The 26,705-nt window shown below is 31.2% G+C and overlaps 1 protein-coding gene across 6 annotated transcripts in view; it reads right to left on the bottom strand.

The window, feature by feature from the left end:
- Window positions 1–176: 176 nt before the first annotated feature.
- The window catches only part of LOC103579528 (uncharacterized), a 94,277-nt gene continuing 67,748 nt past the window's right edge, over window positions 177–26,705 (bottom strand). The window contains exons 4-13 of one of the 6 annotated variants that reach the window (XM_008560953.2): window positions 26,234–26,581; window positions 23,392–23,799; window positions 22,731–22,970; window positions 21,804–21,974; window positions 12,310–12,513; window positions 11,855–11,989; window positions 10,378–10,614; window positions 8,835–8,989; window positions 1,915–6,621; window positions 177–1,281 (exon numbers count right to left, since the gene is read on the bottom strand). In XM_008560953.2, coding sequence (XP_008559175.1) covers window positions 1,069–1,281; window positions 1,915–6,621; window positions 8,835–8,989; window positions 10,378–10,614; window positions 11,855–11,989; window positions 12,310–12,513; window positions 21,804–21,974; window positions 22,731–22,970; window positions 23,392–23,799; window positions 26,234–26,581 — 6,818 coding nt within the window. In that variant the 3' untranslated portion in view covers window positions 177–1,068. The remainder of the gene's footprint in view (window positions 1,282–1,914; window positions 6,622–8,834; window positions 8,990–10,377; window positions 10,615–11,854; window positions 11,990–12,309; window positions 12,514–21,803; window positions 21,975–22,730; window positions 22,971–23,391; window positions 23,800–26,233; window positions 26,582–26,705) is intronic. The other 5 variants (XM_008560955.2, XM_008560956.2, XM_008560954.2 and 2 more) reach the window with 5 other exon arrangements.

Below are 26,705 nucleotides of genomic sequence, written 5' to 3'. Positions count from 1 at the left end.
ATATTTTAATTATTTACAAAATTAAAAAAATTAATAATCAATTACTTTAAAGTATCGTCATAATTTTAAATGTCTAATTATTTTTTTTTTTAATATATATATATATGTATATAATATAATTTTAATTAATGTACATATTACACTCACGCAACTTCAATCTCTTAAATTACTCATACAATTATTGTATTTTTTTTTTTTTTTAAATTTGTACTAAATTGTATTTCCCATAAATTTATTTAGTTATTTTGCCAATTAGCCATAACTATTTTAATCTACACTATACAATTATCGAATCGGTACTCAATATAATTATTTTCAAAAATTAATTAATTAAAAAAAAAAAAGAAACCAAACTTGACATTAAAAATTTTCTCTTTTAATTTTACTATACAAAAATTATTTATAAAAAAATTATTCTAATTATTCATATATATATGTTGCACATTTTACATGGGTTTAATTAAAAATCCATGTAATTATTAAAAAGAATTAATAAAAATTTTTTTTTCGCAGTGATAACAACAAAAAAAAAACAATTAAATTTAAATTTATGTAAACGTGATAGTGCATCTCATATTTAGTATATTAATATAAACAGCAATTAAATGTGATTGATTACGTAGCACCGCATATCTTAATATCACTTATTAGTATTTCAGGTGTCTTTTTATTTTATTTTTTTTATTTAATATATTTACTGTTAATTGTAAAGTTTATTTTTTAATAAGTCTATGGAAATATTATGGACCTAGTGCGATAAGCAATGGATAGTATTAAAAAAATATATACATTATTTACATATTAATGACTATTATTAATGATAATTAATAATAATAATAATAAAATAGTAATTTATTATATTTAATTAGCCGATAGTTTTTAATTATTGCATTTAAATTGCATTGACTCGACTTATCAATGCAAGTCGCCGTAAGAGTTAACTGCGGAACTAATCAATTATTTTTTTTTATCAGTTATTATTATAAAATATTATTGAAATAGTTGTAATTGTAATTATAATTATAATTAAGTAAATGTTAATTAGATAAATTATTTATAATATTTTTTTTAAGCAACGCCAGGCTGCAGAGTCAGTAGATATGTCGTAGGATCGTAGTATCCCGCGAGATAGTAAATGTCGTTGTTATCGTAAATGGTGAGATATCGATGGGGTTCTTTGCCCAACTTGGTTGTGTAATCTTGTAGTGGAAGTACCTCACATTTGTGAGATATTGTCTGCACGTCATTTTCATCCATGTGTGGCGATTCGAACAACGCGCCCTGCAATTGACAGTTTTAATTATTATTAATTACTGGACATTATGTAATATCGTGTTTTTTAGACAGGTCTTTTATTTAGGGTTAGACTACCTTTAGAAATTATTAGAAAATTTTTTGAATTTCCCGCTTTGAAAATGTAAAATTTGAAAAAAATTAAAATAATAGTCTGTGTAAAGAAAATTCATTCTAAAAATATTACAAAGAAGTTTGACATGTAGAACTTGTAAATTTGAGGCAGATTCGAATTTCAAGGAACTTTTTTTGAATTTGGGCAATTTTGCAATATGGCAGGGAGTGCGATGAAAATGACATCTGATGGTTGCAATAAATCATGCTCGAAAATTGTAAGAGATATATAAAATCAGTGTAAAAAATAAAAATTCAAGAAAGCAAATGAGTGTGAATCCTGATTAAAAAAGTTATTTTCAACTCAAATTTTCCAGTGACACTCAATTTAATTCTACTAATTTTTAATTAAAAAATGCCTAAAAATTATCTTATATTTTTAAAATTCAAATTTACCGCCCACATCGAATCATTTTTTTTTTTTTTAAATCAATAAATTTTATACAAACGTATAATTATAATTTAATTATTCAACCAATAAAAAATAAAAAAGGTGATAAATTTTACCGGATACTTCAAATTCGCCGGACAGCCAACAGTTTCCTCTGGATGGTAAAACCATTTGACTTTGACAATCATATTCGAACTAGTGGTCTCCCACATCGATTCAATCTTTCCAATGTAGGGCCGATCCGGTCGACCAGTCGAAAGAAAAACGGCACTATCTCCAATTTGTATCGTCTCAGTTCCTCGTTGTATAGCCTTGAAAAATTGTTTCTTAGCTCTACCTTTAGCTCCAGGTCTTCTGTAGCCTTTGCCAGCCCACCCCCACAGCTGCCTTGCTGGCAAGAAAGCTGCCATTTTACTTCTACTCTCAACCGACTCTTGTCTTTCTCTCGCCTTGGTCTTTTTATCAGACTTTTTCGTCTTGTCATTTTTCTCCTCAACCGCAGGTTCTTCATCAACAACATCCTGCACCTGGACTATTTCATTTTCAACCTCCGATTCTTCATTAATAAAATCTTTGCCACCACCAATGACTCCATTGGTAGCATCCTCATTCTCATCTCTGCCTCCATCTACATTTTTATCTTTGTCTTCTTCATCCTCTTCTTCATCGGTCCTCAAACCAGAGCAACTTTCCCCGCCACTAAAGTGACTGCTTTCATTGTGACTTGAATGATGAGCATGTTTGTGTTTATGCTTGCGATGTTTTCTGTGCTTGTGCTTTCGATGTTCTTCACAGCACTTGTGTCTTTTGTGTCTCTTCTTACCATCCTGAAGTTGTTCAAGTCTCTTGAGTTTATCGCGTCGTCGCTTTTTCAATTTTTTACGCTCTCTATATTCATTAGCGCTCTTTTCATCAAACTCTTTAGTATTATTTTCGCTCTCCATCTTATCATTATCGACCAAACTCGATGTCACTGCTGACACAGACTGGTCCGAACGTTTGTCATCAGACATCGAAGTAAGTCTGCGTTTTTTACCCAACGTCAACAGTGGATTCGGATCATACTCGACGACCGGGTAGTCAGGAAGCAGTAGCCTAATATCATCTAACGCAATCCTACCACTATCGCCGTCATCAAATTCAACACTTACGAATTTATCATCAAGATCTGAATCCGGCTCCGAAGATTCAACGGAAGTACCGGGATAGAGACATCGGTACTGTTGGCTCCAGTAAGCGCAGAGTCTTGTACCCGGCAGCAATTCTTTAGTAGACGTAGGACAAATTTCGACAATTGCGTCCCGTAAAATTTCCTCACGTGAATGGATGTGAGGTCTGTTGCCTCTCTCCCCATCTAACGTTATCGCGTAAATGTCTGGGGCCTGGACAGCACTTAGTCGTCCAGCGTAAAATAGCCCTCCCATTGCCGTCAAAACTCTCAGCTGATCGATTTCCAAGTGCGCGGACACGAGCTTGCATTTATTTGCAATGCTTTCAACTTTTTCAGCTTTGGCTGCTTTGGCGCATTCTTTGCATTCTTTACAATCCGATGATTTTCTACGTTTAGATTCTTTTTTATCATGTTCACTTGATTTACGTCTCATCGGCGATGAAGATGACGATTTACGTTTTTTCTTCTTTGATTTTTCGTGATGTTCAAACTCATCTTTCTTATCATTGTCGTCATCGATATCATTGTCTTTAATAATCGATTGTTCCTCAGTATAAACATGAGGAAATTTATCAGCCACTTGGTCATTTATTTCCAACTCGGGTTTATCAACAACAGTATCAATTTCCGATGATATTTTCTCACCAGAATAATCCCATTCTATTTTATCATCATTCCAGTCTTTTACTTTACCATGATTTTTAAATTTCGGCTTCAATTTAATAATCTGTTTTTCTAATTTAGCATCCTGACTTAACTTGGCTTTCTCAGCAATTATAGAACAAATAACATTTTTATTATGCAAAGGCGTTTGTTTAATAGGCTTCATTTTCGTCTGATTTATTTTATTTTTAGAATTTAACCCACATGTTGTCTTACCATTTAATTTATTTGAATGCCTGTTTTTCGAATTAATCAAACAACTGACAAGCGAGCTTTTGCTTCGCGATTTTTTAGCAACAATTGTTTCAGTTAAATGACGAGCACTCGTCGACGTGCACATTAATTTTTTCGGCCGTCCAACTTTACGTTTCTTCGCGGAACTCGAGCTCCTGACCGTCGGCGACGAAGAAGATGTGTCGTAATCAACAGCTGGATTTTTATTGTCATCATCTTCTGGTTCTGAAACAATTTTATTAACCGGTGACGATTCAGGAACTGGTACAGGTATCGATATACTGGGAATGCTGTCCAATAATTTAATGTGACTCCTAGGCTCTGCAAGTTTCGTCAAATTTTTATTGAACCTCGAACTCGATATACTGTCACTGTGCGATGGAATGTCGTCGTATTGTTTCAATTTACCATCAAAATTATCCAGAGAAGATTTTAAATCTTGATCCAGAGGCAACGTCAATTCATTTTGTTTTTCTTTGTATTTCTTCTTAATATCCGCGAGTCTCTCCCTCATACTGAACTCTACTGGACTCAAATTACCATCATCTTTGTCATTATTTCCCAGTGTTTTGGTCTCATCATTGTCAGAATCAGTGCAATCATCATCAGCATCATCAGCTTCTTCATAATTATCAGAATATTTATTTTTAATTAAATCATCATTTGCATCGTCATTATTTTCAAATGAATAAAATAAATCTTTGCGTGTTTTCTTTAAATTAATGGCGTACGTGTCATCAACGGAGTGACGGCGTTTCTCACATTTTAATTTACTATCATTGTCTTTATCATTATCCTTATCCTTATCATTATTATTATCATTACTACCCGTAACTTTACCGAGATTTATTAATAGAACGCCAGCATGAGAAATGTCAGCGTTGTCACTATTTACCCCTTTGGGTACATCGTCACCGACTTCTTCCATAAAACGCTGCTCGGCTAGCGCACAGAGTAAACCTAGAGGACTATCGACATTATTATTATTTTCTTGAGATCCTTTAACTTTTTGTTTCACTGGTGAATTTTCAATGTCAGAACTACTTGTATTGTCAATAGCATCTGGTTTCAAATGCTCTAATTGCGCAATACTGTTTGATAACAACTCAAGACCACTGAGATCAACATTTGATTTTATTTTTCCCGTTTGATTGTTTTTATACTGCTGAAGAGTTTGTAAATTTTTTAAACGATCAGCTGATGATTTAATATTTAATTTACATGATAAATCATCATCAGAACTTTCACCATCAGTATCTAGTTTTGATGACAAATTTTTTATTTTTTCTGATATTACTGTCGGATTTACAACTTGCGATAATTTATCATTATTGTTATTTGATAAAAGCGCATCTTCTTTAAAGATATCATTATTTTTATCATCAATATCATCATTTTTTATTGAGTTACTATTTACATTTTCCGAAATTAATGATTCGGTTTCGTAAAATCGTAAAATATGTTTTTTTAACCCGTTGTTTAGTGTACGGGGCAGGCAACGACCGACTGATCGCACTACAGGTGTCGCTGTTGTTGTAGTTGGTGTCGCTGCTGTGGTGGTGGCCACTAAACTATTAAAATTATCATCTATTTGTTCTTTATCATTTGATTTAAAAGTTAACGAAGAATCTTGTTGAGCAGCTGCTGCATTTTTTTTCAACTTTTCTACAACATTTTCAATGCCCGCGTGAAATTTATCATTATTATTTTTTTTATCACGATTTAATTTATCAGGAAGACTTTGCTTATTATCAACTACTGGACATTCGTCATAATTATTTGACTTTACTGATTCTTGTTTTACTTTTACATTAACGTGTTGATTAACTTCATCATCGCAATCAATCGAAGGCATGTCCAGAGATTTGCCGCTGATCGGAGGGTCATCGATGATTTTTTCACAAGGCGAACAACTTGAGTCGACTTGATCTGAAGACTGCAATAATTCAATGGAAGAACTGCTGGGTATTTTGACATTTTTGTTTACATCCTCAATATCTTCAGTCTGCTCTGAAATTACGAGTGTTGATGACACTGGCTGCTGATAATCTTTATCAGCATTTGCATCATCAGTTACGTCGACGTTCTCATTGATACTCAATTCCTCACAGCGCAACTTTTCTTTATTGAACATTTCCTCAGAATACTGAGGCTTGCGATGCAACTCAACGGGATCTTTGCGCCGCCCGAAAAACTCTAAATTTTCATGGAAACTGTCACAGTTTTCTTCTGTTATCTCAATTACTCGTGAGGGACGTCGGCGTATCCTTTCTTCAATTACGGCTTCATCAGCTGCTGAGTCGAACACTTCGTCATCTTCTTCTGTTGATTTGCAGACTACACTATCTATCGCCTGGTCAATTGAACTGATCGCCTCAGTCTTGAGTAAATCGTTGGACAAAGGTGCGATCGAGGCTTTGTCAGCTTTTGCCGGTTTTTTATGTACATTTGAAGCTGAGTCGTTGACGCTATTGAGCTGCGGTCGTTCAATGCTTGATGAGACCACGTCAAAAATTGTAAAATTTCCTGGCGTTTGATGACACGAGGAAAATACTTGCTCTTGTTTGATTGGCAATCCGTCAATTTCAATTGAAGGATGGTCGTCTTCAGTATCAGGAGCGTCGGTTTGATTCGAAGCGTCTTGGACATTTAGCACATTATCAAGTGTCTCGATCGCGTGAGCTGGCATCACTTCCGGTGGGGGTGTTAAACATGACACTGGTGACGTTGCCTTTGAGATAAATGTATTCCGTTGCTAAAATAAACAAATTTTCAGTATTTATTTATTTTTTTTTAAATTGATTTAGTAATGAGTGATAATTTAAAAATGAGATTTTTTTTATAGAGATTGAGATAACAGACTCTACCTGCTCACTTTTTATGGAAGTGAGATTGAACAACTCAATATAAATTTTTTTTTTTGTAGTTATTTTTGGTAATTTTGGACATTAGAATAAAATTTAAATTTTAAGAATGATGTTGATAATTAAGTATTGTTAATTTTTTAAATAAGTTAAGTGGACCCATAGTCGCTCACTAAAACTTATGATGTCCTATTAATGGATCAACATATGGTCCTTCCCTCGCTCAAAGACAATATGAATTGAATTGAGAGAAATTTCTTTGTTCAAGAAATCCATTCAAAATATTTATTTTATTATTATTAATCCTCGGAGTACACATGAAGTCAAATTGACCCCACCTCGGTTTTGAAGAGTTATATCTCAAAAACTATGCATTTTAACGGAAGGCAAGTCATTAAGTTTTTTATAGGTAAAACAATGCTCTTTTGAATACCACTATCATTATTTCGAATAAACTAATTTTTAACGGTGAAAAAATTAATTAAAATCAAACCTAACTTGAGAAATATTTTAGGATAAAAAAAAATTCTGGGGTCAAAATGACCCCTAGTGTACTCTGAGGGTTAATTATCAATTTCTTGAGAAAAGAGCATCAAAGTTATTTTTGTTATTATATGAATTTGATATTATATTATGAGTAAACAAAAGAATAGCTTTCTACGAATTCTTGAGACAAAATTATATATTCTCGAAAATTATCAAGAATATATGTTTTTGTATCAAGTAAATAAGAATATTTATTTGATTTTAAGAATAATAAAAGTATTTTTTCTCAGTGTATGATAAGTTTATTTGGAAAATAATTTATAAAATATATTACTTTATTCTTTTATGATATCAATTTTAAGAAAGTCGAAATCTTATTGGAAAATCGTCGACAAATCGGGATCTTCAAAAGAAAATAAGGTGTAGCGAGTCTGAATCAAATTTTATTTTTGCTCCAGAATATTTTGATACGTCATATTCTGTAATATATTTTTCGTGACAGATACTTTAAATGTACGACATTTAGCGCCTATAACTGGCAGCTAAAAATATTAAATAAGATACAGCTGGTAAAAAAGATACCTAATCGTTCTAAAAGTGACGTCATCGTTGGATCAAAAAATATTTTTTGGTTACATGTGCGATAGCAAACGACCAAAAAATATCGAAGTAACTCAACGAGCCATCTTGTGACAAAATTTATCATCATATTAATTCGTACACTTACCGACTTTCCGGGTCATGATATCTAGCCTCATTGAACCTCAATCTAGCCTCATTAAATCCAAGTATGCCTCAATCAAGCCTCACTTAGCTAAAAAAGCATTTTGAGCCTCAAATAATGCTCATATAGCCTCAAATAATGCAAAGGGCCTCAATGAGCCTCAAATAATACAAATCGAATTTAAATTACATTTGATCGAACTCGTAAAATTATTATTATTATTATTATTATAGATTCATTGAGTCGAGACTAGGTTCATCTGAGGTTAATCGAAGCTTATTGAGGATCTGTGAGCATCATTTAAAGCTCATTGGGGCTATATGAGCATTATTTGAAGCTCAAAATACTTTTTTAGCTAAGTGAGGCTTGATTGAGGCTTTCTTGGGTTTAATGAGGCTAGATTGAGGTTCGATAAGGCTAAATATTATGACCCTTCTCTCTAATTTTCAACGAATATTCAAAACAATCTTACCAAATAAACGCGGATTTATAATCTGCCATTTATAGGCACTAAATGTAGTACATTTCGAATATCTGTCACAAAAACTAATGTATTTATCTCGCCTTCGGCTCCGGCACCAATCTTCACACCTCGCGTCTTAAACACGATCGCACTCGATAGATAAACTACTATTGATTCACAAATAATTATTTATCAATTCTTAACTTCTCGCTAAGAAAGTCGATGATTTTAAAAAAAGGTGAGAAGTTATTCTTTTCTTTAAACATTTTTCTATAAAAATTATAAAAACGCAGTAAAAAGTTCAAGTGAGCGACCAATGGTACTGATTGGGTTAAGGGTCTTTTACCTTATATTTATTAAATATATTTATTTTGTTTAAAAAACAAAAAAAATCTCCTTTATAAATAGTACCTAGATGACTGAATACAAACCTGCGTTCGACATTGCATTGATTCAGACTGACTGATTTGTACAAGAGCCGGAGCATGAGGATAATAGTGTAACGTTGTTAGAAGTGGAGTATCTGTTACCAATGAACCTGTCATTGTTGTTACCGTTTGTAATGCTTTACTCGATTCTGCGGAAGCTGTTAAAACAAAAAGTAGTATTACTATTGTGTATCTTTATTTTTAATAATCATTTTGTTTTTTTTTTGCAATTAAAAAAATTTTTACTTTGTATTTTTTATTTTTATTAATTTATTTATTTTTTACTCTAATAAATTCCCGCGTACAAATATCGGAAAACAAAAATAAATACAATACTCATATCCTATAAAAAAAAAATAACTGAATGTTTTATACAAATAATTGTTTGAATATTTAGTTACTTATTTCTTTGTTTTTTTATTTGTAATAAAATTTAAAACGAAATAATAACAGATTTTGATCGTATAAAAAATCTGTTATACAAAACATATATATCCTGATTTTTCATGTAAATATATATGTGTGTGTGAACTGACGGTATTTTAAATAAAATAATTTTTGAATCTGTATCACAATTCAAAAATATATAAAATAACAATAAAGTTTTGAGATAAAAATTGGTAATAAAGTCATGAAAAAAAAAAAAAATATGAAAAGCTATTGATTTATGAATGTATCAGAGCTCTATATTTTAAGTATAGTAACAAGCATTAATTCTTGTTATCCGTCAGTATTTTAAAAGATGGATTTTATGACAGAGATTAATGAGTTCAAAAATAGTTAATTGAATAATTATTATTATAAGTTTCACTAAGTCTTACTTTATAGTCTTTTTTTAATATCAAATTATGGTAATTCATTGCGTGATTTCAATGTTGTCTGTTTGTAAGGATCGCAAAATTTGATCCTTAAAAGTCACATTGAATTCAGAAGACCTTGAGTATTTTTAAACTCAAAATATCTCAATAACTATTCAGTTTTAGTAAAAAGTACAAGATACCTTTTTTGTAGAGAATTTAACGCTCTACAAAAAAGATATCTTGTAATTTTTTGTACAACTCAATATTTACATCGATATTTCCAAAAAACTAATCACACTGTTTTTGGTAACTTCCAAATTTTTGGAAAAAAATTTTCTACTTGATTTATTGGAATAAACATCCATATTTTGGGTTAAATCTAACCTCTTTAACGATTCTGTGTCATAGTGCATTAATTCCCCGATGATTGGTCACAAAATTCAGTAAAAAATATTAAAGTTAACAAAAGTATAGCAATTTTTATTTAAAAAGTCTTATTTGTACATTTTCTTATCATCGTTTTGTTTATAATTCATACTAGTAAAATTTGCGGTTGTTATAATTTATACCGGAAGTGGATCTTAGAGAATTTAATAGAGTAATTAGTCGGGGAAGCATTCCGGAAATTTTGAACGAATTAAGGAAAGAGTCTTAAAATATTTGTTATAACGAGGCGATATACTTACGTCATTTTATACCTATACAAATATATAGTAATTTTATAATGAAATTCAAAATAGTCTTACCGATAATAGTAGTATTTGGAGTGGCACAATCAGCTTCAATTTTAACAATAGGAACATTATTTTGCTGCTTCCGTTTGTTCTCTGTTAATACAAGTCTAGCACCATTGATATCACTGAGTAATTGAAGTGATGGTGGAGTTGTAGGCCCTGGTAATAATAACGGTGGAGCACCGATATTTGGAGCACTATGGACTGATGGATAGTTTGGCCAAACCACTGCCTGTTGCATTTGTTCTGCTAATTATTTTATTAAATATCAATTTCAGCGATTTAAACTTTTTACAACAGTAATAAATAATTAATTTAATGAATGTATGCTATTTTTAAAATAAAATTACCAAACACAGCTACAATTTGCGTTACTAATTTCAAATTTCTTTATATTTTTATACGCCCTTTTAGCTTTAGTCGCTAAGTTTAAAACCAAAAGGGCGTAGAATTTTTTTTTAATGCTAATCATATCACTGTAAATCGAAGTGTTTAAATTTAAAACACCTGAGTGTTTAGTTTCCATTTAAACACTTCGATTTATAGTGATTGTAGAATTATTCTAAAGCTAAAAAATTTTTTTTTTCAATTTTTAGCTATAAAATAAGTCCACAAAACGATTGAAAAAAAAAAACATTGTACAACCTTTTGGCTTTAGAGTTTCCTAAAGCAAAAGGGACGTTTCAAAATATGTCCTTTTGGATTTTGGAATTAGTAACGTTATATATATAGGGGTTTTAAAATTCATAATGATGGTTTTTTAAATTTTTGAATTTAATGTGTTCTAATTATCTAGATATTTTATGCTGTATAAAACATAGTTTTGTATTTTATGAATATAATTAAGGATTTTATTTTAATCAGCTATAAAATTTTATCCTGTCCTTACAACATATACATATTTTTTGATAAAAATTTACAATATTAATATTATTTTACTAAAAATCTCAATGGTTTAAATACAGGGACTAGCATATATATGTATATAAACGCATAACCATACATGGATACACACAGACAAAAGTTAATAAAATGATATGAAATGAGGGTGACGAGAGTTGTATCACTGTAAAACCAAATGTGTGGTCAAAATTTACACACTTGCCAAATAACATTGAAACGCCATAAGCAATCTATAGATTTTTGACACACCGTGAAACGTGTTTCAAATGACTACAAAAAACTATAGTTTCGCTTATGGCCTTAAACATAGAACATATTTAATATGTGTTAAAATGATACGTTTGTAACACTCTTGGTTTTAGAGTGATGAGGCTCAAAATTTTGCCCTCATTTCACCTTCTATGGTATTTTTTCCGAAAACTACTGCATTGAGGGTCGAATTAGGAGTAAAGTTTGTATGTAATTTCATCCTTAATCGACTCTGCATAACCTCACCAAGGCTGGTTATTTGAGGTTGAGGTGAGGGCAAAAATTTCGATTCAGCTACTTAGTAAAAAGTATATTTATATATGTTTGTATATATTACGTTGTTTAGAAATCATACCGGCTGCATGGATGAGTAAAAGATGACCAGTTGTCGGATCTCGAACCAATTGAAGGCCACCTTGTAAACCAACACCAAGCTGTGGAAATCCAACGGGTTCCAAAGAAGGCATTGCTGCTAGACATAAATAAAAATTTCATGGATATTTATAAAATCCATTAAATTTTAGATAAAGATCTCATTATGTCCAGAAAGACATTATACGGTAATTAATAATTAAAATAAACCAGGACTTAAATAGACATTATTGTTAATTTGATCGAAATGTCATACTCGGTCATAATCCAAAAATAGACTAAGCTGAATAAAACATTAAGCTCTGAATCGAACACAAGATCTATTGAAATAAAAATAAAAAAAAAAAAGTTGTAAAAACGATTAACAGATAAGGCAGTCTTAAAAATATGATATCATCACATAGAAAGATATAAAATTACCTGTAGTGGGGTATTGCCATAATGTTGGAGGCCATGTGCCCGGCGCACTTGGTCCAATGTTGCTGAGGCCCGAATTTAGGGTAGCACTGAGAGAGGGTGCTAAAGCAGCACCCGAGGGAATGGCGAGATGGGCAGGACGATCTTCCCCACCAGTGCCACAATGTACGAGAGTTGCGCCGCCCATCGCCATGGCCGTGGTCGAACCTGTAAAAAGATCCAGCCCATCTGTCAGTCGATACGCTAAAATTGCCATGACTTTCCCCTGACACCCACACGTCGATATACTGCCTCTCGCTCTATACTGATTCTTTACTTAAAATATAAAACATACATATATAGATAGATATTCATATACATACACATATATACATAAATATATAAACATGAACAATACGATACGAGCCTCACCATTTGATATGTTCCTACTGACTCCACAATTTAACTCCTTTCTGCCACTTGGTACGGCCTCGCTTCTCTCTATACATATATATATGTATATATATGTACTATTGCTATATTGTATACATGCCGCGTCATTCAGTGAATGTTAGCCGCTCTTTCTTTCTCTGCGGCAGAGGCAACCATGGTTGAGTCCGCAAAATCAAACTAAAGATATAGACATGCTGCAGAGAGGAGCGGCCTCACACACTTCATTTTTTCCTACAATATATATGCGGATCTACGCGATTACTTAAACTTCATAAATAAATCGATTATGTTTGTTTATGTCCACAGAAAAGTGATTTTTTGTAGAAAAAATTTTTATTCGCCCCGAAAAATTGTTACTTACCCCCAGAAATTTTTCGCTTTATAAATTGAAAATAAAAATTGTCTTGAAGCAAGAAAAATAACTTTTTGTCTTCAGTTTATAATGAAAAATTAGCAAAGTTGTTGTGCATTGATAAAAAAGTTGACTTGATTCAAGAGTGAAAATTTTGAACCAAGAGAAATTTACTTGACCCAATAATAATTTCTTGGCTCAAGAATTTTTTCTCTTGACTCAAGAAAATCATTTTCTTCAAAATGCAATTCTTGGTTCAGAATTTCCATTCTTGAATTAAGTCAACTTTTTTATCAGTGTACTTACTATACATTTTTTATAAAATATCAAATATTTTTCCTGTCCTCTTAGTGTCTCTCTCATATTAATACGCGAGTCTGGTTAAAGAAAAAGAAAACAAGCCGGACATAACACTGCTCGACTGTCTTAGTCTTTGGCTCAGGTAGGCCATTACACACTAGTGCTGTAATACCCTATTTTCCTACCTTGGTGTATAATATACTATTAACAGTGATCATGTTTAAAACTGTCCTCTGATAGTTTATTTAAGGATATACGAGTACTGTAGTTTCAAAAAAATTTTATTTCTATCTGTGTCCAAATGTATATAAATTGATTATCAAAATTTGAGGCAAGGTAACCGGATATGTAATAAAATATCACTTTTAAAAAATGGAATTCCACACATTGATCTTATGAAATAACCTCTAAATATTGATCCATTTTCATATTTTTGAGGTTTAATTATAAAGATGAATAAAAAGAAACCATGGATTTGAAGGAAAATTTACTAAGGATTATTTTAGCTAAAAAATAATCATATTGAACCGAACTAATTAAGAAGTTATGAGTAAAATAAAATGAAACGCAGCTATAAGTCTATACTAAATATATAACTATATATTCCTAAATATCACGTGACTATGGCTCTCTCTTTACCGCGCGCAGCTACTGTCGATCCCCACTCTGAGACCCTGCTTTACATCCTTAAGCTCAGATAATATATTTTGAATATTTTAAAATATCAACAGACCGCCTTAAGAAAGTATATTTTTAAAAAACAGTATATAGATAATTTTTATTAAATGAAATTAAACAAAAATATGATTCCTAATAAATTGAATTTGAAATTTACGTTTCATCTCGAAATCTATTTAAATCAAATATGTAATTAAATAAAATAATTATTGAAATCAATTAATCGATTTGATTTTTTTTCTTGATTTAATTTATAAGTATTTTATTATGCGATTAGAATAATAAAAAAAAATTTTTTTTTATTTCAAGTTTCGAGGATAAAAATTTGATTGAATAATTAATTATTTCTCTTATTTTAAAAAAAATATATCATAGTTTTTATAAATATATTCTCATCAGTTCTGTTCTATAGCACTACGTTTGCCCTCGTTAATATTCCGACTCGACATTTATCCTGAGCGGTCTCTGCGTTACTGCGCGTTGCGTTTTGCCTCGGGAATTCCGATGACTCTCCCCTGTTCGATGGCATTAATGAAAACAGCATAGTATCGAGTACCGTTTATCCGCAACACTATATTCCTCGCATACTATATGTACAATAGGATTCAAGATAAAGACTAAATCGCGAATGATATTACAGATATGTATATTAGTATATAACTTTCTTTATACATCATACATATATGTACATAGAAAAAAAAAATTTTCGACTGAAGGTAAATATTCTTGATTCAAGAAAATTTTTTTGGAGACCTAAACTTTCTCAGATAATATAGAAATCCTCTCTGACCAAGACCAATTTTTTTTAACCAAGACAAATTCTCTTGGCTCAAGAAAATCTTGACTTGGTTCCTGAAAACGTTTGTCTTCAAAAATATTTCTTGACTCAAGATAACTTTTTTTTCTGTGTAAGTATGTATATACAATAATTTATGATAAATTTGTTTAAACTTTTCGGATTTTTCTCATCAATTATTGAATATTTCAATTATATGCTAAGAGTTAATCTGCTTTTATTTCACAGTTTTCATTCATGACTTTTCTTAAGACGAGTAAAAAATTTTCTCGCCTAGAAATTCTTTTTTCTGGGTATTTATTTAAATATACATATATATATGTATACATATACATATACTATTAATGAAATCGTGAGAAATTACACTTTCACAAAAAAAGCAATTATGGATCAATAAATAAGAATGATTTTTAAGTCAATTCAATTTGAATTTTTAATTTCATTACCGTCAATATCGATGATCTACAGTTATATATATTGTATATATATATTATGATCACAATAAAATCAAAAAAATAAAAAGTAATTAAACTTAATTCTTATTGGATTGGCTTTAGATGATTACAGTGTAGAAACTTTGTGAAAATAATCGTTATTAAAATTAGTCTCAAGCCTGGATTCACGAACGTCAGTTAATCTAACTGCAGGTTTAAATTAACTGCTGGTTATATAGATGCCAATAGTTGATACATGTGCAATTTGTAAAATATACAAATCACTATAAAGTAGAAAGGATATAATTATATATGATATTCGTAACGAGTAACGGTCAACGATTTTTGATTAATTTAATTTACGACCAAAGTTTGAAATTTCAGAAGGAAAATTTTTAGTATTTCCTGAATGTATCTATTGAATTCACTTCTCTGAATGTAAGTTGATAGTTAATCAGAATTTATCAGAGAATATCAGACATTTTCGACTGTTATTGTCTAATCTACCAAAGTGCGCTTTAATTTTTTCATAACATTCGTTTGTTAAGGGGAAATACACGGAGAGAAAAATATCGACAGAATGAGTATACGTATCGTCATTCTGGCTATACACTGTATAGTCAACTTACTTGAAGATGCGCTGTATAACCAATTCAGCTATACAGAGTATCCTCACAGTGAATCGTCAAAATGACGATCCGCATCCTTATTTTAGGCATTTTATGAATCGCTGACATTACTATTGCACAAACTCTGTATTTAGGCATACAACAACCGAAAACGATGAAACGTATAGCCAATTTAGTTATATGGATCGTCACATATCGTTACAAAGGCTATTTGTCGTATTGTTAAATTAAATAAACGAATACTCATCCTAACCTAAATGCATATCTTCAAATTCACGATACTATAAATTGTTAAATTAACATGTAAGTATTCATAAATTAAGTATAAGAATCGTTATTCTGACGATACGTCATTTGAGGATACATTGGATGCGAAAAGAAAAAAGTAAGGGTCTCTGTTAACTTGAGTTTACACAGCGTCCGTAAATCGGGATAAATTGCAATAAAAAAAATTATCAGACTTGTTTTATAAATATGCTCTCATTAATGATATGCTTGTGATACTATTTTTATGCATTATATGAAGCGTAGGTATAATTAAACGTTAGAGAGTCGATCAATAGAATTCCAAACAAGAGCATGATCGCATCGCCCTTAAGGTGTGCAATAAATTGATAAACATTGAATGTCTCTACCAAACATGCCACATGTTAGTTAGAAGAGTAATTAAAATTTCATTATGCGTGGGCTGATGGGCAGTCGATTTCAAAATTACTAACCAAGTAGAAATTATATTTCCTGATAGCCAACCAAACTGCAGCTTAACTAAAATTTATGGTCTAAATTTTACGTCAAGTTGACTGCAAAAACTTTGTATACAAATAGTTGACGATAACTTTCTGTCAATTTGAAAGTAACTTTTGTACTTTAACTTTTTCCTCGCAACTTTGAGGCAACACACATTCTGTTAACTTGCATTCCAGATAAAGTGAGTGTAGATTTACGCCAATTTGTGGTTCATATTATACTCATACTGTAGTCAAAAGTTGGACAGCAAGAACTTGACGTCAAATTGATCGGATCCGAGTCAAAAATAAAACTTGATTTAGACATAGTTTCCCATGTTGAAATTTAGAGATATGAAATACATTGAGTTTTAGCCTTAGTTTAGACTTAACTGGCTTACTTATTCACAATTTAAGACGAAAAAGTCTAAATCAAGTCGAAATTGACTTAGATTAGACTTTTTCGAAATGAAATGGAAAAAACACACTTTACACTTAAAAATACTACTTGCACTGAGAAAAAAGTGATTTTCTGAACTATGAAAAACATAGTTCAATGAAGCCTCCACTATTACCCTCAGTTCAGATAACTAATATATAGTTGTAAAATGTACGATGATATCATAGTGGTTTTAACTGTGTTATAGTTCAATGAACAATGACAATAGCGAACGTAACTGCGTAAAAAATGCTATTCTTATTACAAAAAAATAATCAAGAAAAATCTTTAATTATATTCGTCGACGACTTAAATGATGCTAAATTAATGAAATTATAATCGTACAATTGTTGAAACATTTGTGATTCTGCTGAAGTATAAGTTCTGAGAAATAATATTAAACAGTTACGACAACAAAACAAATGCTTAGTTAAAACTACTACTTTCAAATAGTTTCGGGCACTATGATATAGTTCAAGAAACTAGAAATATTAGTTAAGATGACTATTTTTTCATTCCCATCCTTTTCTAGTTGCCACAACCATGCACTTTTCTCTCAGTGCTTTTGACTTGATTGGGCAAATCTGAAGTAAGGCGAATAAATAACTTTTTCCAACTTGGTTTTGCAAATCAAAAGTAAGGTGAATGACTGTCGGGCTCGAAGTGAAGACAAATAAGTTCAAACTAAGATCAAAAAAGCTCTAATAGTAGATAAAAATGTAATTCAAGTCGAAAAGTCGAAATCTTATCAGAAAATCGTCGGGAAATCGATAAGTTAAAAAGAAAATAAAGTGAAACGCAAGTTTTATTTTTGACCCGGGAAATCACTGAATAGCAACTTTTCAAGAGAAAGTGGTGCCTATCAGGAAGTTTATTGCTCACGATATTATTCGTAATCTCGTAATTTAAATGACTAATTACAATAGTTCTTAGTAGTTTGAGATTTATTATATTAATTTATCTCTTATTATAAGAATCGAGATTCTCCTAGAGAAATTTTCTTTTATATAAGCGTATTCTGTGTGTATGACAACCGAACAATCGAATAAACGGTCACCCTTTCATAGCACATGCATGGATAATAATTGAGTGGGTGATAGCTATAGTCGTATGCAAACTGCACGTTAGTTTGTCCAATGAATTATATTATTTGTGAAATTTATTAGTTTAATGCATATGTACACAATAACAATAACGTATTCATAAGTTTTAAGAATAAACTGAATAATATTAAAATTCGAATAAACAATTGAAATTAAAGCGAAACCGCATCAATCATCTTTCTCACGCTCAAATAACTTAATGGAACGTTCTTTGTTGCGAATATGTTCGTACAATAAGTGATAACTTTTAAATAATTTATGTGAAAGACAAATTGTAATTTTTGAAATTACGAAATTTTCATCATTCTATTGAATGCTATATATTCCAAACAAAATGGAAAATTTTGTTAGATATTTTAAGTCTTTGGCGGTGAATTAAAAGGAACAACAAATTATTTTTTTATAATCCGTTCTAAAAAATTTTTAGGTCTTAATTAATAAACTTAATGATTAATTCGAACTTTACGATGCCATGGAATGTTACTATAGATTCAAATACTGTAATTATTAATTTAGTTTTGATTTTTTTGTTATGAAAATGTGTGAATTTCAAGCAATATTTGATAGGCCACAAGTAAAAGATAAATTTATTTTTCAAATAAATGAATCATCAACCTCACAGTCTACTGGGAATCACTTGAAATATCTGTGGGAAATCGATGTTTTTCCCTGTAGTATTCAAATAAAAGCTCCCAATTACTGAGCTGTTGTTTTTTTTTCATTTATTCAAATTTTTTTCGGTATTGAATAAAAAATTTTACCATAAAATATAGTTAGCGAATTGTCACACCGAGTTTGTTAGTTATTAATCTACTTTGAGAAAACTCCAATTAATTAAAAAATAATATTGTCAATTAAAGTACGAGTGCAAAAACAACTTTTATTTCTGATTCAACCTTATCTCAATATATATTAAACTGAGCTAAAAAAATCGACTATTTCTTTTTCGATACTGTAAAATATTGTTCCTGATGACTAAAACAAATTATTGTGCAAGTTTGAGTCCTTAAGGAGGTTCGACCGAATCTAATGTAAAAAGGATTTTCCAACTTTAAGATTTGAAACTTAGTATACATGTAAAGAAGTACCTTATCTATGTATTCTCTAAATTTGAATATGGTCCAACGGCTAGTTTTTTAGAAAAAAAGATTTAAAAATGACGTTTTTAAAGTTCTTATACACAGACTCTTATAGCGGACAAGCTTCAGTCGTGACTTATTCGATTTTTTTCATTATTAACCTCCAAAGTTTAAGAAATAAAAATCCACATGCCATAAACTTGAATATTTTTAGAATATGATAAGATTTTAACAATATAGTGTTACCGTTGTAATTATTTAAATAATTAAAGTTAAACTTTATTATTTAATCTCGTTCATCGACAGAGATACATATTATTGAAGGTTTGGCAACGTCGCGGAAGCAGCTGAGAGAAAAAACAAAGATAGAAATACATTAATATGAGAGACGAGATTAGGAATAAATTTTTCCCGCTTAAATTTGAATATCGATGTGTAAGAAGTTAAAAGGCGCTGTTGCCAAATCTTTTTATTAAATTATATGAGTTAAAAATAACCAAGTCATTTAATTACTTTCTTTAATTAAATAAGTTATAAATATTAATTTATGAATTCGTTATATTATAAATTAAAATAATGAATTTTTATAACTATTAGGAGATTTAGCAAACAAAAAAATTCAAACACTACTTTGACTCACTAGTTTCGGTCGAACCTCCTTAATAATGATATTAAGAGGTGTATCATTATGACTATTAGTTTTTTGACAGAAATTTCATTTTTTACCCAAAATTCGTAAACTATCAACTTGAAAAATTTGAGCATTGTATAATTTTAAAGGAAATTGAATTCCCTACAAAAAATTTCTCTTAGTAAATTGACGTAAAACTAGCCGTTTCCTTGAGACCGTGCCTTAAACACTGATTTGTTTTTTAAATTCTTTGTTTCTATTTTGGATTTTTGTAACTACTAGAAATATTAAAATTTTTTTTAGCCAACATACATATTTTTGAAGGAAATTTTATGCTCTAAAAAAAAGGTCTTTTAGCATTTTTTGCTAAATTCACTCCTTCCAAAGTTATTTAGGTTATTGAAATCATTTTGATTCAACTTCTAACTCGGTTTTTTTCGCTGGTCAATTGTCTGACAATTGCCCAATTTCTCTACCTTATATCACGATTATATATATCTATATATACATATATGCGCATAAATACTCTACTTACAAATTGATAAAATTTTTTTCGACTATTGTTATTGTTATAGATTTGAAATAAAAATAAAATAGAGATTTACGATTGAAGAGCTTTTTAAATTTTCCAGGATATTGAATTAAGATGAATAATGCAAAATCAGCAATATACATATTCAAGTACATTGATTGTATCATTTTATTGTTTCTCTAGGAAATAAAATTCTTTTTATAATGCTTTTATTCTAAGGCTGGTAGTAGACGTAGAGTATTGATGTTTTCCATTGAAAAATAAATTTAATTGAGTGAATACCCAAGGAATAAAAATTTCAAGCTTGAACATAAATTCGTTTGTGTGTTAAAAGTATATATTAGACATTTATAGCATGTTTCGTCAATGTGTAAAAAAAAGCCTATTAAACGTTTAACACTTTCGTGTATTAAATTTAACACAGTCATTATCTTTTTGACGAATTTAACACAGTAATTTTATTTGACACAAATAAATAACAGTTTTTGTATATTACTATGAAATTAACTTTCAAGACAAATTCGACTTTTTTTACGGAGAAATGAAATACACTGAGTTTTCGCCTTCATTTAGACATGACTGACTTACTTAATCATGATTTAAGACGAAAAAGTTGAAATCAAGTCGAAATTAACCTGGTTTAGACTTATTCGACTTAAATTATAATGCATGGAAAAAAATGATTGACAATAATTGTAGTTCAACTTGTAATTATTTATGTTATGTTCAATAACTAATGTCGTTTCAATCAGTAAAATTATGATTTTAATGTTTAAACTGTTATAATTAACAGTTAATCGTTGAAATATACTGCTTGACTATTTAAAATTACTACTTAAACCTTAAAAAACTACAAGACACTTGTCAAAAAAATTAATCTGTTATTAATTTTTTACGTTCTACTCCATAATATTTACTAATGTTTTTTTTCGGTGATGCGAAAATGTCCAAACTAAGGTGAAACGGGAAAAACACATTTTACACGGAAAATACTGCTTTTGACTTGGTTGAACAAATCTACAGTAAAATGAATGATTAACTATGTTTCGACTTGATTCTGCGAGTCAAAAGTAAGACCAATGACTGTCATGCTCAAAGTGAAGACGAATAAGTTCAAACTGAGATAAAAAATACGAATAAGTTGAAACTAAGGTGAAAAAAGCTCTAAAAATTGACAAAAACAGAATTCTCCTCGAAAAATCGAATTTTTATTGGAAAATAGTCTGCAAATCGATAACTTTCAAATACAATACGGTGAAGCGAGCATGACAAGTTTTATTTCAGACCCGGGAAAGATTGCGTAAAAGGCAGTTATGTTCTTCGTAGTCTATTACATAACAAACATGACAAAATAGTGTGATACTGACCAAGATTGTCCGGCTGAAAGTGGTGATAGCTGGCATGATGGGAAGTATGATGACTCAGAGAGACATTTCGCATGGACGTAGACGATGTTTCCTGATGATGTTGTAACCTCTGGCGAGCAACAGCAATACCCACAGGAATGCCACTGGCTGCAGCAGTAGACACAACTATTCCTGAAAACGCATTTAAAAAAAAATTGAATAAAAAAATAAAAGAACTTGTATATAAATTACTGCTGCCATTTATTACGATGCACGTAGGTGTAGAGAAAACGTATCGTAATTTGCTCGATGCGTTGCGGTTACTCTTTGGTAGAAATACATAAATATATATACAACCTAGTGTAGTCAAGACTCGTTTTGAGCCACGCCTTGTATTTACGTCGCCATGCGTGCCACGCACCTCCTACTTAACCAACAAGCCCCTTCTTATTCTCTTTTTAAACTTATAACATCATTCACCCTCTTTTAATTTTTTTCCCTATATACTTTACATTCATTCAAATTATATTAAAAATCCACTTTTCTAGTACTCTTCAAGACCGAGATCAATTCTTTTAAATCTGTATCTATATCATCTTTATAATTTTATTTAATAAAATATTTTTTATATTTTATGCAACTCAATTTTTTTTTACAGAGGACTTTTTAAAATGCTAAAAATTCACCCTCATCTTCTTGCACCGCCTCTTTCATTCTCCCCTATATGTCTCTCATTATACGTAAGAAAAAAATTGGGGTCCGTAAAACTAAGGCTCTCATTGGTTGAACTTTGAATGACAAAAAAAAACGGAGATTCAATTTTTAAACTCGATCATTAAAACTGTTATCGACTAGTTTTACTATTTAATGTTTTATTGAATAGTGAGTAAAGTAAAAAAGGAATAAGATGATCATAGCAATAAATTAATAGATAACAAGTGAATTTACCATTCTCAGATTTAGGTGGAAGCGGTTCAATTTTAACAGCCGTAGTCGTAGCGTGAAGAGACGTTGATACTTCGGCTACTTGACATGGCACCGCAGCAAGAGGTTCTCGCTTGATGAGATTAGTCGCGGCACTCTGGTTGAAGGTATTCGCGCAGGACGATGTGTCTTGACCGTTCCAGGATGAGACGACTGGTAAAGTCCGGCTGCATCCCGCCTCTGAATGGACAACTTTTGTTTTGCCTTAGTAAAAAACATTTGATATTTTTAACGGGGGACAAAATAAAAATAACAACAAAAGTATAAAAAGAGTTTTTAGTATGGAGAGTATAAGCCTGAGTATGGAAAGAAGTAAAAAAAGAGGACGAAGAGGCAAGAGGTAGGGGGCTAAATTGAGGGAGGAGGAGAAGAAGAAGAAGGAATGGAAAGAGTTAACGCCGTCCTATGTACCAGCGATAGACGTTAAAACCGTCGGAACGATAAAACGAGCGACGAGACTGCTTAAATATAGAACAGAAAAGAGGAATAGAGGACTTGTTGCGTAAGCACGTCTGTCATCTACTTCTACTCGTGCAGTCATAACGACCATCATGTATGTAAAGTTTAAGTCGAGCTAAAGGCTCATATTCCACTATAAGAATTAATAAAGGTTTCAAATTATTACCACTACTGTTGACGTTGGTGCTTTTACAAATACAAGACTGCCGTGTTGTTTTATTCTCAAGTTTTATTGATGTTTGGGCAGCAGCCTGAGCAGTAACAAATGATTCACGTTTTTTCATGGTACTCTGTACAAAAGTACTGCCAGTTTGAGCACCTTGGACTATTACGGTGCTGACTGTACAAGCAGCTGTAGCTGTTGGTATTGATGATGATCCGCTAGTCGATGATGGACAAACAGCTATTTGATTATTTGGCTCCCCAGGCTGGTACTCTTGGACTAATAGTCCACCGTTTGTTGGCACAACGCTCGCTTGGGTGTTTGGTGAAGAAAAACTGTTTATGGTTAGCGTTGGTGTACCCGCAGTTACGAGGGAAAGTTGGGGTGAAAAAGTTCCCTGATGAAGACCACCTTTAGTTAAAAAGAAAATTAAGTTTAAATTAGATAAGCCTACTCTAATATTTAACCGGGAAAAAAAAAAATTCAAAACAACTATTTTTAAATTTTGTTTAATGACCACAGTTTATTTCTTCATTACTTACTGAAACTCAGGTCAAAGAGAAAAATTCTCGGTGCATTCATGTGGAAGATGGAAAAAAACTATTTTATGAACATGCTTTTTTATTTTGACCGAGTTCTATGCATTCAAAATATCATTAAAATGCGATTTTATCAAGAAATTTTTTGTCATCTCTGAGCAGTTATTAGTTAGATTTTTTTTATTGATACGAATATCGTTTAAATGTCAATTGGTTCGTAACCCTAGCGGATGATATTTTTTGAATCGCAGACTTTAATACTTTTAATTGTGAATAGATGCTTTCAATTACTTTGAACAATTTTATGGTCAAAGAACTTTTCAAACCTTATTTTCATTACATATAAAATCGATTGGTAATTTTTTAATTTTAATAAGAAAATAAAATTTTTTTTTATCCTAATTACCGATAGTTTCGAAATTTTAACGAAATATTACACAGAAAAAAAAGATTTCTTGGCGCAAAATAACTATTTATGATATAAGTCGGATAAGTAACAGATTATGGCATGGTTCGGTTCCAGAATAAACCGACAGGTTGTGCTTCGCTAAAGCGCTGATCCTCACTCGTTCTCTTGTGATACAACACAACCATTATTTGTCACTTATTAGATAAATAAAAAATGATCAATAATTAATAACTAATATTACATATATATTGCACTATTGACAAAATTAGGAGGTTGATGTGCGGTACACAGAACGCGCAAGTCCTCACTAGTAACCTAGAGCATATAAGTATACATCATTACGACGGTCGGTAAAAGAAATTTCATTTTTTTAAGCATGTACATAACCAAAACTAACCACAATATTTGTAAATAATTGGGATAAAAGTATAGATAGTGCTGCATTAAATAATAAAATGATATAGTATAGGCATCAGGAATCTGTCATTTCTCCGACGCTTTTCGATGCTCAAATTGAAATTTTGAGACAGGGATTGCATAATAGTAGTTTATCTATTGAGTGCGATCGTGTTTAAGACGAGGTGTGATGCCCGAGCCGAGGGCGAGGATACCAACACACGAGCGTCTTAGACTCTATTAAACTAGATAAATACATTAGTTTTTGTGACAGATATTTGAAATTTACTACATTTAGTGCCTATAAATGGTAGGTTATGTCCGCGTTATTTATTTGGTAAGATTGTTTTGAGTATTCGTTGAAAATGAGAGAGAATTCGGTAAGTGTACGAATTAATATGATGATAAATTTTGTCACAAGATGGCTCGTTGAGTTACTTCGATATTTTTTGGTTCTTTGCTATCGCACATGTAACCAAAAAATATTTTTTGATCCGACGATGACGTCACTATTAGAACGATTAGGTATCTTTTTTACCAGCTGTATCTTACCTAAAATTTTTAGCCGCCGGTTATAGGCGCTAAATGTCGTACATTTAAAGTATCTGTCACAAAAAATTTTTTTTTACTCAAGAAAATTTTTGTTTTCAATTCATAATAAGTAAAAAAATTTTCTTTCAGCAAAAAATTTATTTGCAACAAGAAATCCTTTTTTTGTGTATTATTATTATTGTTTCGTTTTATTTTGATCGGGATTAATTTGCTTCGCATTTACACCATTTTAACACCGATTGTATAACACTGCTGAGTAACACATCGCGACACGGGTGTGACATTTTAACACCGCTTTTTCAAAGTGTAGAGTAATGGGGGACAAATGTGCGCAGTAGGTAATTGTGTGCAAGCCCATGCATTTGAGTCCAATGAATGGGCTTACGCACACTGACCCAGAGCACACCTCTATAGTAAAATCGCGATTTTGAATTATTTTGTCTCTAATATATAAAAAATCTTATAAGTTTTCCTGTTTGATATTAATTTATGTATTTAAAATTATATCCTGTAAGTAAATTGACCTGCACTGAAAAAAAAATAATAATACTCATGAATAGTAATCATGCAATAACTCCTCTAAACCCTGTTTAAATTTAAAAAATTTCTATTTGAAAACAACTACGTCACACAAATTGTTTGTTGCAACTAAAATTTGTAACTCAATATCATCGATAAGCACACGATGAATCTTATAGAAGACTTTGGTCCGCACTTTAAAATTTATCCAAAGAGTCTCGTTTCATCGCAATGTGCCAAACTATGTGCCATTGACCTCTGTTACATACAAAACGCACACAACCAAACGATGAGTAATATAGAATAAGTTGTTTTTGTATGGAGAGTAAAAAAAAAGCCGAAGAACAATAGAAAAAAAAAATATTTGTATTAAGGCAGAGAGCATTCAGTAACATCGAAGGATGGATAAAATTCTTTTTTGATGACTAACCGAGTGTTAATATACGTTCGTCAATAAATTTTGACGTAAACGAGGTCGTCGATGTACTCGTCACCATCGACTCACCGTGATGAAGATGATGAAGTCCAGCGAGATTTAGAGTATGTTGAGTATGCTGAGCATGGTGGACACTGGCTCCAACATTGACCCCCACACCCTGGAGAGTAAGCGGCTGCTGGGGATGATGAGGCGCAAGACTCGCCAGATTTTTTGCCAGCAATTCCAGTTGAGTTACTCCCGGTACAGGACTGTAGGGTGAACCTGGTGGTGGAGTAGGTGCACCCCAAGTGTACCCACCAACTCCAACTCCCACGGCTGCTGAGAATACACTTTCTGAAACTATTTAATATATTTTTTAGTATCAAAGAATTTTTATATTATATATGTTTATTATTATTCATAAATACGGCCGATATATATAGTTCTTATTAATATAAAAAAATAGTTTATTACACACCAAGAG

The sequence above is a fragment of the Microplitis demolitor genome, chromosome 5 (genome assembly GCF_026212275.2).
Source record: "Microplitis demolitor isolate Queensland-Clemson2020A chromosome 5, iyMicDemo2.1a, whole genome shotgun sequence".
In the NCBI taxonomy this organism is placed as follows: domain Eukaryota; kingdom Metazoa; phylum Arthropoda; class Insecta; order Hymenoptera; family Braconidae; genus Microplitis; species Microplitis demolitor.
The sequence above is the reverse complement of the archived record's forward strand: the minus strand, read 5'-3'. Positions and strand labels throughout refer to the sequence as shown.